The sequence below is a fragment of the Vitis vinifera genome, chromosome 9 (assembly GCF_030704535.1).
Source record: "Vitis vinifera cultivar Pinot Noir 40024 chromosome 9, ASM3070453v1".
NCBI classification, from domain to species: Eukaryota; Viridiplantae; Streptophyta; class Magnoliopsida; order Vitales; family Vitaceae; genus Vitis; species Vitis vinifera.
Window position 1 is genome coordinate 9,939,413 of NC_081813.1, and position 15,533 is coordinate 9,954,945.

At 31.4% G+C, this 15,533-nt stretch overlaps 1 protein-coding gene across 2 annotated transcripts in view; it reads right to left on the reverse strand.

The window, feature by feature from the left end:
- The window catches only part of LOC104880284 (uncharacterized), a 31,542-nt gene extending 19,906 nt beyond the window's left edge, over positions 1-11,636 (reverse strand). For both annotated transcript variants that reach the window (XM_059739653.1, XM_010656562.3), the window contains exons 1-4: positions 11,107-11,636; positions 10,839-10,988; positions 10,508-10,642; positions 8,574-8,660 (exon numbers count right to left, since the gene is read on the reverse strand). In XM_059739653.1, coding sequence (XP_059595636.1) covers positions 8,574-8,660; positions 10,508-10,642; positions 10,839-10,988; positions 11,107-11,617 — 883 coding nt within the window. In that variant the 5' untranslated portion in view covers positions 11,618-11,636. The remainder of the gene's footprint in view (positions 1-8,573; positions 8,661-10,507; positions 10,643-10,838; positions 10,989-11,106) is intronic.
- Between the last annotated feature and the right edge of the window lie 3,897 nt (positions 11,637-15,533).

A 15,533-nucleotide genomic window follows, 5' to 3' on the forward strand; every position in this document is an offset into this window, starting at 1 on the left:
GTAACCAATGGAGAGTATGAAAGCATTTTGGACAATCATAAGAAGTTTTACATATTCCCCTACCAAAAAAAACAAGTTGCTTTGGGGAAAACGAGAGGCTAGAGATGAAAAAATATGTTGTCAAATTCTATAAATTGCAAATCTCAAGAGGTTATATAGCACTTGAGCAACCATAGTGCTTGAGCAGCTATATAGCATTTGAGCATTCACAACACTTGAGCAACTATATATATTGCTTGAGTGATCACAACACTTAAGCAGTCTTTCTAATGCTCAAAGTTGTATTAGTGCTCAAAGCACTTCAAGTGTCCTTTCCAACACCTAAAGTTATTTCAAGTGCTCTTGGTAGCTCCAATGACTTTTTTTTTTAGGGTTTTTAGGGTTATTTTTGGTATTTTGTAAAGCCACTAACCTTATTTTTGTTGTAAGTTTAATTTGATATATTTGGATTTTCATAATCTAAATATTTGGGTCACCAAATAAGCAATAGGTTCCCTAAGGCTATAAGATTTCCTCTTTTATTTAATTTCATTTTATGTTTTTATTGAATATTTCATATGATATGAAATATTTTTTAATTTTTTTTTCAAAAATGGTAATTTTGGATTTTCTTATAGAAAATAATTTTTCATGAGGATTATTTCCAAATATATTTATTGAGAATTAGATGTTGCTATTATTGAGTTGTCATTCATTTTGGAACTTTCTTGTTGTATTAGGTTAGGTGATTCTCTAGGCTCTCCCACCTTAAGAGAAGGAGAACAACACCTAAGGTGGTCTTCCAGGCTCTCCACTCGAGAGAAGAAAAACTATGATTGGGAAAGGAAAGTTCAAGGACAATGAATACGAACGCAATTCCTAATTAGTACAAATGTCCTAATTCAAGTAACAAATAAGGCCTTGGAAAATCTCATGATAGATAGTTTTTTTAAAGAAGGTTACTAAAATTTCTTAGTCTCTTATTTCAAAATATTAAGTGGGAGAGGGCTATAGGTAAGCTTGCAATCTCTAAGATCAAGCCTATCTTGATTTTGGGCCCATCATCATCCTGAAGATGGGGCAACCCAACGAATCAAGGGATCTGGACGTATGGGCAATACTATATATGTTTATAATAGGAATGACTAATCCTGATGATGAAACTTTCTACTTGGTAACATTGATGTCAAGAATCTTGGTTATACACTTAACTCAAATGTGAAGAGGTAGAATCACCTAAAGTGGTCCAACTTGCATAGTATGAGGGCTAAACACAAAAGGTATGTTAATCAATGTCTTAGGGATAATATTTTAAGGTTTAAGGTAAGTTGATTAATTAGAGTGAGTCTATACACTAGTAATAAGAATCATGACCTGCTTAGAGTAAGCTTGATTCTTATGGTACTAGGATACTTGGCATAGATATATCTAGTTAGAAAAGACTACATTTTTGCTAAATTAATTACTATCTTGTATTGAATGCTCAGTTTCCTTTATTAATGCATGGAATGTTTTATTCGTGACAAGAATCATGTCTTATAACCATATCACCCTAATTCTTACTAATAATAAGTTAATTAGAATGAATTATGTTGATTGGAAAAGAACTTGGACATAGTGCTCATAATAGAACAATTGAAATGGGTAACTCAGAGATTGCTTCTTCCATTTCCAAAGAGTTTGCCACGCAGGAATAGAAAAGTACTCATTCCTAATGGCAAATAGTGGATGAGAAGGCCCATTGTATTATACTTGTGAGATTCTCTTAAGTCTATAAGAGATGTTTGGTGATAAGGTAAACTAACTACGCAATTTGCTCTTAGGTCCTTTATGAACACTAGAATAAAAAAAGGAACTTTGGTTAAAGATCATATAATTCACATGATTGCACTCTTTAATGAGATGAAGATCTTTGGAGTTGAGATAGATAGGGAAACCCAGGTTGATATGATCCTAAAGAGCTTATTGAATTCATTCAAGTAGGTTAAGCTCAATTACACTATGAATAAGTTAATGGTGAGTTTGCTTGAACTGATAAGGAAACTCTAAATGATTAAGAGAACTCTCAAGAAGGCTAGAGGTATTCACATGACAGTGAAAGACCTTTTAAGTTCTTCTCATAATAATAAGAAAAAGAAAAATACTTTCAAGAAAACCAAGCAAGGAAATACTAAGGTTGAGAAAGGTAAGACCAAAGGTTGAGAAGGGTCATCAAAATAAGGAATGTCCTATGTTCCTAAAGAGATCAGAAGATAGGTTTCATTTACTTTTAGGTGAATCATGTTTAGTGTTGGATTCTACCAATTCATAGTGGATAGATTTCGGGGCCACAATCATAGCTGTAATTCTTTATAAGGGTTTCAACTAAAAGAAGGTTGAATGAGGAAGAAGTGTACTTGACTCTAACATTTGTTGTGAGCATTGTTATGAAAGTAGTGGGAGACATTACCCTAGTATTTGACAATAATAAACATTTAAAACTCTAGGATTGTCTTTATGTACTTGAGTTTAGAAAGAATTTGATTTCAATTTCTAGTTTAAATAAACCAGGTTATTTAGTTTATTTCAATAAAATTGTTTCTATGAGAAAGAATGATTCATTTATTTTCTCAAGTCTAGTGGTTGACAATCTTTGTCATATCCTATCTTGTATGTTGTTGAAAATTATCATATCTCATTAAAGAGGAAGATGTCTAACACTAATAAAACATATTTATGTCATCTACATCTAGGTCACATTAATCTAAATAAGATCCAAAGAGTGGTTAAGTCTGGAACATTGCACTCACTAGTTCTAGAAGACTTTCAAGTCCATGAATCCTATTTAAGAGGTAAAATGACTAAGAGACCCTTTAATACTAAGGGCGTTAAAGTCAAAGAATTTCCAAAGTTAGTGCACACTAATGTTTGTGGACCATTTAATGTTCAAGCATGTGGAGGGTATGAGTATTTTATCATTTTTACAGATGATTACTCTAGGTATGGTTATTTTTACCCTTTGCATAGGAAATATGATGCCTTAAATAAATTCAAGGAATTTAAGAAAAAATCAAAGAACTAGTTAGGTAAATGCCTCAAGGTACTTTGATCCGATCAAAGTGGAAAGTATATATTAGTCGAGTTTGATTCTTAATTTCTTGAAAAAGTATGGGATTATATCTAAATTAAGTCTCCCTAGAACTCCACAACAAAATGAAGTGGCGAAAAGAAGAAGTCAAACTCTTATGGACATGGTGAAATCCAGAATGAGTTTTTCTACACTCCCTATATCCTTTTTGGGATGTCTTAGATATTGTTAGATATCTTCATAACTTAGTTCCATCTAAGTAGGTACATTTGACTCCTACAAGGATATGGATGGGTAGTAAACCTTGTTTACACCATATTCTCATTTGAGAGTGTTTAGCACACGTGATGAAACCAAAGGTAGATAAGTTGAGACCGAGGTTAGAAGTTAGTTTGTAGGTTATCCAAAAGAAACAAGGGGTTATTAATGGCTAGGTCGATGAGAAGGTGTTTGTTAGTACAAAGGCTATATTTTTGGAAGGTGACTATATCATGAGTAATAGGACTAGAAATGAAGACATTTTAAGAGCACTAAATGAGACTCTTAATAACAACATAAAAACTATGAATCTAATACCAACCATTCCAATTTCTAGTACACCAATGTCTCATTATTGTGAGAAGGTTGTTATACAACCAGGCTGATTTATGTATTTGGGAGTGCCTTGCGAGGCTATTTTAGAGAAACATAAGATTGATCTCATAGATTATGATGAAGCAATGAGCGATGCGGATGCACATATTTAGCAAAGAGCTGTGGAGGTGAAGTTAGAATCCATGTATTTTAACCAAGTTTGGGAGTTTGTAAAAGTACCTAAAGGGATAAAACCCATAGGGTGCAAGTGGGCCTACAAGAGGAACAAGGGAGTAGATGGAAGAGTTGAGACTTATAAGGCTAGGCTTGTAGTGAAAGGTTATAGTCAGAAACTTGGTTTCAAGTATGAAGATAACTTATTAGTAGCCATGCTCAAGTTTATTAGAATACTCCTATCCATTGCGACACATCTTGATTATGAGATATGGCAAATGGATGTTAAGACTACATTCTTGAATGACAATCTTGATGAGAGCATCTATATGATGTAATAAAATAGTTTTATAATAAAAGGCCAAGAACATATGGTATATAAGTTGCACAAATCCATTTATGGATTGAAGCAAGCATCCCACTCATGGAACAAATGTTTCAATTAGGCAATTAAGACCTTTAATTTTGATCAAAATGAGGATGAACCTTGTATATACAAGAAGTTGCAAGGAAACATGGTGGTCATTATGATCTTGTATGTAGATGACATATTACTCATGGGTAATAATGTAAGATTATTGTCATTTATCAAGATCCGATTTTCTACTCAATTTCAAATGAAGATCTAAGAGAAGCACGATATATTCTTGGGATCAAGGTCCTAAAAGACCATAAAATTAGAAAACTAACACTATGTTAAGCCACCTATTTAAAAAGCTTTTAGTAAAGTATATGATGCAGGATACTAAGAAAGGTTTATTATATTTCAACCATGGAATTCCTTTTTCCTAGGATCAATGTCCTAAGACACCTCAAGAGAAAGAGTGCATACAAGCAGTACCTTATGCATTAGCAGTAGGTAGCCTTATATATGTGAGATTATGTACTAGACTGGATATTTACTTTACAGTAGGTATGGGGAGTATATATTAGTCAAATTTAGGTCCAAAACACTAGATAGTTTGTCAACTATATACTCAAATATCTTATGAGAGCGAGGGATTATATTCTTATATTCCAAAGTGATGAGTTAATACTTAAAGGGTACACCGATTCGGACTTTTGGTTTGATGAGGATCCTAGTCAATCTACCTCTTGTTTTGTATTTACTATTGGTAGTATGGTTGTTAGTTGGAGAAGTGTGAACCAATCTTGTATTCCTAACTCTAATATAGAAGTTTAGTACATTGCAGCCTTTGAAATAGCAAAATAATTTGTTTGGCTTAAGAAGTTTCTTATGGAACTTAGGGTAGTCCTCTTGGCTATACAACCAATGATACTATTTTATGATGATAGTGAGGCTCTGGTATAGTCTAAAGAAACAAGAAATCACTAAAAGGGTAAAAACAATAAAAGAAAGTATTACTTGATTCAAGAGATAGTTCAAAGGGGTGATATAGTGGTTGAGAAGATACCTTTTGTGGAAAACCTAGTGGATCCCTTCACCAAAACATTGACAGAGAGTCTTTGATGGTCAAATGAATAGCATATGTATGTCAGATGTGCACCTTGCTTGCTATTGTAACATGATGCTTTAAGGATTGGTGGGAAATTGTTATGATAAAGCCTAAAAAACATGACATGACGTAACAAATTCAAAGTTGATTATTTATTTAATAAAGCTTTAGTTTCACTTTATCTATTCTTATTCCATGTATTGTACTTTATGAGCATTTTGGCTTGCATATCTTTCATTGTACATAAATTAGGTGCCTTAAGAGTTGCATGAAAGATCCAAGTCATGGGTTCCTTGCAAGTAGATGATTTGTTAACAATCGTTTCATGGCCTTATGTAACCCATTTGAGGTTGTAGTGCACTACCTCCTAATTAAAAGGATGGCAAGTCTTAACCATCGGGATGGGTTTCCCATGGTGAGTGCACTAGTATGTATGGTTACACATTGGACAAGATTCATAGTAAATCATAATGTAAGGCTATTGAGTAGTTATGACTTCACTAAACTACTATTTTGCATTATCTCTTAACCTTAAGAGAATACTGAGTGTATGCTAAAGTTAGTAATGACTTTAACCCATGAGTAAGATCCTAAAGTTATAATATAATCCTTATGAATTGGAACACTATTGATGAAAGATGACAACAACAAGTATTCTTAATAAAAGCACCATGATATTTCATGGGATTGAGATATTGTGTCTTCTTGGGTGATCTTAAAAAGATATATTTAGGAAAACTATGGTTATAGTAGTTCCTTAAGTGGAACTTGGCATTAGCTCATTGTGAGCTAAGATGTGTCAATTGATCACACCATAGCAGGATCTAGAACTCAAGAAGAGTAAAGGTAATGTTGAGCAGTTGATAACTTTCACTTTGTTAGAATATAGACACTAGTTCATGAGAAGACTGTAAACAATGAATAACAAGTCATGGACTTAAACACTTAGTGTCTTATTGTTATTTGCATAGGGTACTAGCGCATAATTGATTCTTTGTAGTGAGATGTTGGATCAACTTTAAAATTAGATTCTGTAAGAACCAATACTGTCTTCTAGGTTCTAGTGGTCCTTGCTTGAACTCATATACCTTGATAACATGATTTATTAAGGTTGGATTAGCTTTTAGTTCACTTATGTGCATAAAAGCATTTTGGTAATTTCATAAGGTTACATAAGGGTTAGTGAATGATATCTTTGAATTGGGCTATTGATTAATTGGACAACTCTATTTGGTTAATTAATCAATTAGGACACATTTGGGCTAGATTAAGTGACCTAAGCCTATGGTGGGCTCAAGTCACATAAGCCCAATAGGAACCTTATAAATACCACCTTAAGGATTAGGGTTTAAGTCTTCTTTTTCCTCTAACATTCTCTATATTCCATATATAGAGAGAGAACCCTACCCTCTAGCTTAAAAAATTTCACTATCTAAGTTTCAAGGTTTGAGGTTAAGTCTTTGAGTGGAAGATCATGCCTTTATAAGACTTTCGGCAACATTGTTTTGTTCATTACCGAAAGAAAAAAAGTTGAGAACATCCAAATTATTGGTAAGCACACTAAACTTATTTTCTAAATCCTAGAAAAGTTTTGAATTCACATTTTCTACTGTGCATAGGGTTTACAAAACCTTAGAAAGAATAACACTCCTAACCTAATCATGACATAAGTAATAGAGTAATCCAAAATACCCTACAATGAGATTCTAGAGTGAGCATATATTTCCTATGGATTAGGTTACTGTTGATGGAAGTCGATAGCAATAGGTATTCTCAATTGAGACACCATGATATCTCATGGGAATGAGATAGTGTGTGCTCTTGGGTGATCTTAAGGACATATATTCAGGTAAATTATGACCATAGTAGTTCCTAAAGTGGAACTTGACATAAGCTCTTTATAATGTAGCTAATTTCATATTGATCACACAATAAAAGGATTTATAACTTAAGAATGATATAGGTAATCTTAAGAGATTGATAGCTTGATAGTTCATGCATGTTTGATAGTTCTCAGGACACTGGAGTATCTGCTTGCTCTTAGAAGTTTGTGGGCATTGTTGGCGAAGCTCATCTTCCTTTGGGTCTTCAACATACATACCTTGTAGATTAAATAACAACGTTAATAAATATTTTTAAACATTAATTGTATATGATCCACTCCATTGATTATCATAGTAGAAACATCCTTGGAAAATCGATACAAAGTACCAACTTCAAATAGATGTTACAAGTACTTTTTATGCTCAGTCATACTACTATGACATGTTGATTAAAATTACCTTAATCATATAAAAAGTTAAACTCCAAGTAGATTCAGAAGTAACTTTTTGAAGCAAATAAATTAAGTTATATTTTGTGTTAGAATCAGTTACCTACTTCTGTTACTTGGTTAAACTTAGGTGGTGTTTGTTTTTTTACTTAATTCTAAATAGAACCTTAATGCTTAATAGTGTTAAATATTCAGTTGTTTGTTTTTGTAATATTTTATTTCTATTAAGTATTAAAAAGTAAAAAAATACCAATATATTATTTTTTTCTATTTAGAAAAAGATACATATTTTGGTGGTGTTTGTTTTTTTGGCTTTTTGCTAAAAATCATTTAGTTTTAGAATTTAGGTTGTTTGTTTTTTTACTTTTTGATGACTTATTATAAACTTTTTACTAAATAGAAAAAGCCAAAATATGTGGCTTTTTCTAAATAGAAAAAATAACACAATGGTTTTTTTTACTTTTTAATACTTAATAGAAATAAAATACTATAAAAACAAACAACCTAATATTTAATACTATTAAGTATTAAGGTTCTATTTAGAATTAAGTAAAAAAACAAACACCACCTTTGGTTTTTTCTATTTAGTAAGAAATTTATAATAAATCATGAAAAAGTAGAAAAACAAATAACCTAAATTCTAAAACTAAATTGCTTTAAGCAAAAAGCCAAAAAAACAAACACCACCTTAATCTGTTAGAATACAACTTAGTATCTTTGACAGAATATAAATCTCTAACAAATTATAATAGTGTATCAAAGCTTTGCTTTCTCCAGATTCAATGTACAAATTATATATAAATAATAACAAAGCTCACACAATAGAGCATTCTTTTGGGATTCTTAAACCTTCTGATTATCTCTCTAAAATCTGTTCTCCATTAACATCTTCTCTAAGTTTCGTAGCATATTTCAACTTTCTTTTGGGAAGATGTAGGTTGGCATTTAGCTTATTGTAGAGTATTCCAGGAAATTCCCTCATACAGGTGTAACTAATTTTTCCTTGAATTTGCTTCAAATTGTAATCTAAAAAAGTGGATCCAACACTCACCTTGATGCTCGGAAGTTGCTTTTCTTCCTTGGTTTGGGTTCTCTGCATCATCATCCTTCTGATAGTTTGGTGCAAATATAGTAATTGCTGAAATTTTAAAGTAGGAATTGGTTGCAGCATTATGATGATAAAGAAATGCAAATATGATCTGCATGGCTCTGGTGTTGTTAGCAATGCAGATGAATTATATATATGCATTAATCATTTAGCCAACCCGCAAGCTCCAAAAACATTCTCCTATATATATGTTGAAAACCTAATTCTCAAACTGGTTGGGTTGAAGTTTGTTTTCCATGTCTGTTGTCATTCCATGAGTTTTCTCATCACCATTGCAGGACTGATTTTGGTAGTTAAGGGCTTGATGGTGTGGCAGATTTTCTTTCACCAAAGGAAAGGAATTACACTGATATGTAATCACAAGCTTCTATTGTTCATTTTTCATGCAGGGATGCGGTAAGAGAATGTCCCATAGAAAATGAGTGAACTAAACATTGTTGCATCTGAATGATCTTAAAACCATTTGCAAGTAAAACTAGGCACACTATTATTCATATAATTAATTAATATTACTGGTGTGGTTGGGGCTATAAGGTTGTCTACCGTTCCATACAAAATCTGTCTTATGGTGGAAAGAGTGATCAAATTAAAGGGCATAAGAAAAACTATCTAGGAAACTTGTTATGAATTAATATGGTAGATTATTTGTCATGTACAGGGTACCTTTGAAGCAACAATGCAACATAAATTTTAATGTTATGGCATGCACAAAGTTTTCAAAACATTTAGGTGGTGTTTTTTTTTTTTTTTACTTAAATCTAAATAGAACTTAATTTAACTCAACTTTAAACACAACTTAATAGTATTTAGTATTATATTGTTTGTTTTTTTTATTATTTTATTTCTGTTAAGTATTAAGCATTGATACGGTGAGAATTATGTAAAGATTGTGTTTTGACTATTTCAAAAGAGGTTTTTTTTTAGTATTAAGCAAAATTTGGTTTTTCTACTCATTGAAAAAATTTAAAAAGTAAATAATAAAGAGAAAAAAAAAACTAAAAACAAACAATCTAAAATCTAAAAATAAATTGCATTCAACATTAAGTTAAACAAACAAATATTAGTTAGCCTTATACCATTTGCTTGAAATGTCCACTAATTTGAAGCTAATGAAGTGTTTGAGGTCTTATGCCATACTGCTATAATGTGATACGAGTGATGATGCCCTGTTTGTAAAAAATGTGTTTATGAAGAAATTATCAATGTTTTTAGAATTGGATCGAACATTAAATAAAAAAAGTTATCGATTCATAGTGCACGGGTTAAGCTACAATTAAACTAATGATATCATAAATATATATTTTTATTTTATTGAAATTAGAAATAATTATAAGAAATTTAAAAATATATAATTAAATTTTTAATAATATTTCATTTTTTATATTTGATATGTTAATAAAGATAAATATAAATGTATTAATATATTAAATTTTATTAAATGGAATATCTATAATATTTAAATGATATATTTAAAATAAAAGGGAAATTATAATATTTAATTTTAATTACATATCCATGTATTTTGTTATTTTAAAGTTTTAAAAATTATTATATTAATTAGTTTATTATATGATAAAAGTTTAAAAGGAGGATATATATATATATATCTAACATAATATTTATCAAAGCAGCTTTGTAGGCCAGTGGTCGTTTGCTTGTTTTGTAGGCTAGTCGGTCAGTTGAGAATAGAAAGCGACAGTCCATAGTTTTTAGTCAAACAATGGTTCATCGGTTGACCGGTTTATATGAAACCGGATGGTTCAAGCGGTTTGACGGTCTAATCTTGAATAGTCCATTTCAGCAAACCGATTGGACCCGCTACTTTGATCCAATTTTCAAAATATTGGAAATTATGCCATTCCCTTCATCACACATACCTGATGTTTTAATCATGTCCCCGAAGTACATGCATGTTTGATAGTTCTCAGGACCCTCGAGTATCCTTTTTCTCTTAAAAGTCTGAGGGCTTTGTTGTTGAAGCTCTTCTTCCTTGAGGTCTTCAACATACACACCTTGCAGATTAAATAACGACGTCAATAAATAGTTTGATATGGTTAATAGTAAACATCAATTGTATATGACCCACTCCATTGTTTGTCATAGAGGAAAATTCCTTGGAAAATCGATACACAGTACCAGTTTCAAAGTTAAATTAGACCGTGGATATTGCAATTAGACCGTCACAGAACAGATCATGTAGAGACTCACAATGGTAGATAATTCTTTCGAACCAGCTGAGGGGAGTACCACTTCTGAATGCAGTGGGCTTACTCGCCAGGAGACGGAGAGGGGTAAGTCCATTCTCGTCAACCGAGTCAACTAGATCTCTGTAGTGATGAATTATTTGGAATGCCAAATCTGCAGTACTCAACAACACAAGAACAAAAATGCCTTATTAAATGTACAGAAACATAAAAGTATAAAACGAAAGAAAAGACTCTTATGTACACTAAATTACTTGTGGTAAAAAGCTCACCGAAGTATTCTTCATCGATAACACAGTGAAGGATATTTCTGCCATCATCCCTCCGACAGTAATTGGCCCGTTCAGAGCTCTCACACATTCCATGTAGGAAAAGAAAAGCATCTTTTTGACCGCGGAGGGCCGCCAAGAAGAGCGGCGTTTCGGCTTTGCTGTTGGGAAAACCCACCAATTTTCGATCCTTATCAGTGATACACTTGCACATTTGAACATTTCCTATTGATGCAGCCAAATGGAGAGGAGTGTCTCCTTCCTCATTTCCAATCTTCAAAGCATCAAGCTCGGATTTACTAATCTGTTCAACCAGTTCTTCAACTATTTTTTCTTCCTCATCTGAGACTGCCATATACAATATTGTCTCCCCCGATGCAGGCATGATAGCCTTGTGAGCACTGGGGTGTTGCTCGCATATTCTTACAACTCCTTCCCAATCACTTTGCATGGCGCAATTGAACAACTTCACTTTAATATCTTCCAGTTTTTCATCCTCAATTCCAGATGCCATTCTTCCTCTTAAAACAACAACCACCACTGACCATAAGGTTGGTTGATCCACACACATACATATATATATAGAGAGAGAGGGGGGAAACCAATACCTTGCTTCAGATTTGGGGCAACTAAAGTAAAAGAAGCCTTATAGAATCTTATCAATACAAAAGAATACCATCTCTTGTTTCGACCTCTCTCTTTTCCATTTTTATTGTAAAAATTTTGGCGGTCAAAAGTTCGAAGTATTATCGGATGTGATTAAGAAACAGGAAAAGCAAAAGTGGCTATTCTCTTTATTTTGGTGTACGTTTTGTTCCGAAAAAGAAAGAAACAGATAAGTCATTCATATTAAAGAGAAAAGTAAAGTTTATGAAATTCTTTGTAATTAACCTTCTTTGATAATTCATAAGAATGCGTTATAAAAAATAACGACTTCTTTGAGAAATGTTATTCTCTAATTAGTTCCATTTTTTGAACCACTTCTCCGACCAACATAAAGAATAACGACATCCAAAATTATTTAAAATTTATTTTTATAACCACCAAAAGATGATGATTAGAGTAATTAAACTTCGTCCTTTGTCCTTTTCCTAAATCTTGTTTTTAATAAAATAACAACAAATAGTTTTATGGTACTTTTAAAATGTAAAAGCAATGGTGGTATGCATGTTGTTTTTAGAAACATTTTTCAAAAATACTGAATTATAGAAAGGGTATTTTGGATTAGTTTGAATTCAATCGACAATTAATTGTATTAGTTTATTGAATTTTAAATTATTTAAAAAAAATTAGTAGATCTACTAAAGAATCTAAAGCATTAATTAAGTCATGTTAAATTTAGGTAATCACCCAAAAGTAGAGGGGAATGGGTGTTAACATTTTTTGGAAATATGAAATTACAAGCAAGATATGGAGAAGACAATTAATAAATAAAGAACAATGTTAAGAAAGTGATAGAACAAGATTGTAAACGCTTTTGTGGTGATTCGACAAGTCGTCTACATTCACTCTCCTCAAATTTCTAACCGAGTAAGGGTTCTACTATCTTCAAGACTTGAACCACAAGCCTCTATTATCTAAACGTTGATTTTAATTAGGTTCTAATAGACCTTTGCAACTCTTCAAATATTCAACCTACTAGAATAACTTCTCTCACGAAAGTAAATAAGAATGAATTTATGAACTCCAAATCTTGTAACAATTTAGGCTCTCAATACAAGAAAGAACTAGGATGGACTTGAAGGTGCATAAAGAGGTTTGTAGGTTTAAGAATTAAATGCACTTTCTAAGAGCTTTGAATGAGAAGAAAGAACACTTTTCAATTGAATGTAGTTGTTCTCCTATCAATAAATGTTCAAACTCACTTTAATTTATAATTTTCCAATTCGAGAACCCTAAAAGACATAAATAGGGTTTTGCCAATTGAACAAGCAATTTGATTAGTTCACTAGCCATTGTGCATTTAATGCACTTATAGGTGATTAACCATTGAGCAACAATTCAACTAGTCCTCGGTTGGTTGAGGCTTTACTTCAACCAATCAAATATATGTTATTGGATGAGAGAGAAGATGCAAAGTGCACCTCAACTAGTCAAGCTCAACTAATTCCTCCCTACCTCAACTAATTGAATTGTACAGTGATCAAACAACCTAGTTTTGAGGCTTGTAACCTCCAATAACTTATGTTCACCTTCTTAAAACCTTTTAAGACAAGTTTAGAAAGAATTTGTCTCGAAATTTTAATTAAAAACGAGAAACCATCCAATTTTTATGAGAGTTGTTTTATTTAAGTTCAAAGATGGATGGTTTTAAAAGCTTTAAATACATGGAAAAAAAAAAGTTGGCTTGAGTGCACTAATAAATAGCATCCTTACAAAGAGTCCTACGTCACTTTAAGTCTTCATGAATCCCAAATCTTCATAGTATTGATCTTCTTTAAAGGTTGCTTATGCTCTCTTTGAATTTTCATAAGTGAACCTAAAATAATTTACTTGATTTGAATCATTAGCAAACTCAACCTTGTTCTATAATCATTAGGAGAAACCTTTAACTAACAATTTTGGTCTTACTTAACTTTTTTGATTTAGAATTTAATTGCCTATTGAAAATTTTTGAAAAAGTATAGTTACGTTCAGAGAAGAAATACTAAACTCGTGACTAATGACTCATTCTAGACCAATTTTGGTCTATTATTTCTAGTATGATTGGGTATATTTTTTAGGTTTAAATTAATTTAAAATTTACTAAATCCATTAAGAGTAGGTTTAAATTATTTTAAAAATTACTAAATCCATTAAGAAATCTAACACAACTTAATTGATTTGAAATCCATTCATCTAGATTGAAAATTCATAAAAATATAGTTATTTGTAGAAAAGAAAAAACTAAGCTATTTGGACCAATTTTAGTCCATGAATTTTTTGTTGTGTTGGTAGAAATTTTAATACAAACAATGTTAGTTAAGAGCATAAAGATAAAACATTCCACATAAAGATATACAAGGTTTTAACGTTGTTCGGCCAACCATGCCTACATTCACGAATAAGAGAGAACCATTCCACTATACCATAGAGAATATTATAGAGGATGAAAACAAATACATTATTGGGTTGTTGAAACATCCTCATATTTTCTCACTCCTTGTATGTCACACCCCAAAACTCACTCCAAGGGCATGACGGTCATTTCACGTCTCAAGTCGGAAGACTTAAAGTGGAAACGATACAAACTTTCATCTTGTAATTGGAAATTACCAATTGCCAAATTATTGTTCAGAGAGTAAAATAAATAAATTCTAAAATCTCTAAATATCAATTTTAGAAACTAATACATCAAAGCAAGTGTTATTGTCCAAATAACTCCAAACTCAAATAATTCAAACAGGAAATAAATTTTAACATCTAAATAATGTCCAAAACAAAGAGAGTTTTGATAAATGTCCTAACAAGCCAATTTCCCTTCCTAACCATCACTCCTCGCCCGAATTGAGGGTACCTAGAAAAATTATCAACAAAGGAGGATAAACTCAAAGCCCAATAAGGAACATTAACATAGTTTCATAGATCAAATATATTCAATTATACTTACAAACTGGAGATATAACATATACTATATTTATAAAACTTTTGAGTTGACATGCTAATACATTTAAACTGTTCAACCAAACATTTTCATATATATCAAAATCATTTCATATCCATTTCAAATCAAATACATTTCAATTGTTTTCACCTTGATTATCAAAATATCTAATAGTGTCCAGTTAAGTGGGACTTTACAAATGGGTGGCTAGCCTCAAATGTTCCTTTTAAAGTGAACGGAACCAAACACTAGTAGTACTAGTAACCTCTAACCAAACCCCTGGAGGTTAGGGTCCAAATCAATTACATTCCTCATCACAAAAATGTAAATGTCAACTATTATATCCCGTTAACAAGGGCCGAAAAGTCAACTATTATATCCCATTGACAAGGGCTAAACAATTCGAAGTCAAATTCTTTGTTTTATTCATTCAAACTTACAAAAGTAGAATATCATATCTCCACAATTTTCATTTTTCATAAACAAAGAAATTTCTTCCATGCAAAACATATATTTGATCCATGTATAAATAAAATAAAATAAAAATAATATTTTTACACATTTTAAAATACAATATAAAAAAATTATTTTCTTTTATAAAATTTGTATTAATCTCCCTTATCTTGAAGAAGCACTAAAAAACATGAAGTATTTAGCTTGACGAATTTACTTCTCAAATAACATAATATCATACACAATTATCTAAAGGTATAAATTTGACAATCCTAAAAATATTTTATTTAGTATTAGGGATCCTAATTAATTTCCCATGTTAATATTATTACCACCCAATATTGTTTTCAACTTCTTAAACAATAATAATATAATTTAATGAATTCCCAATTTT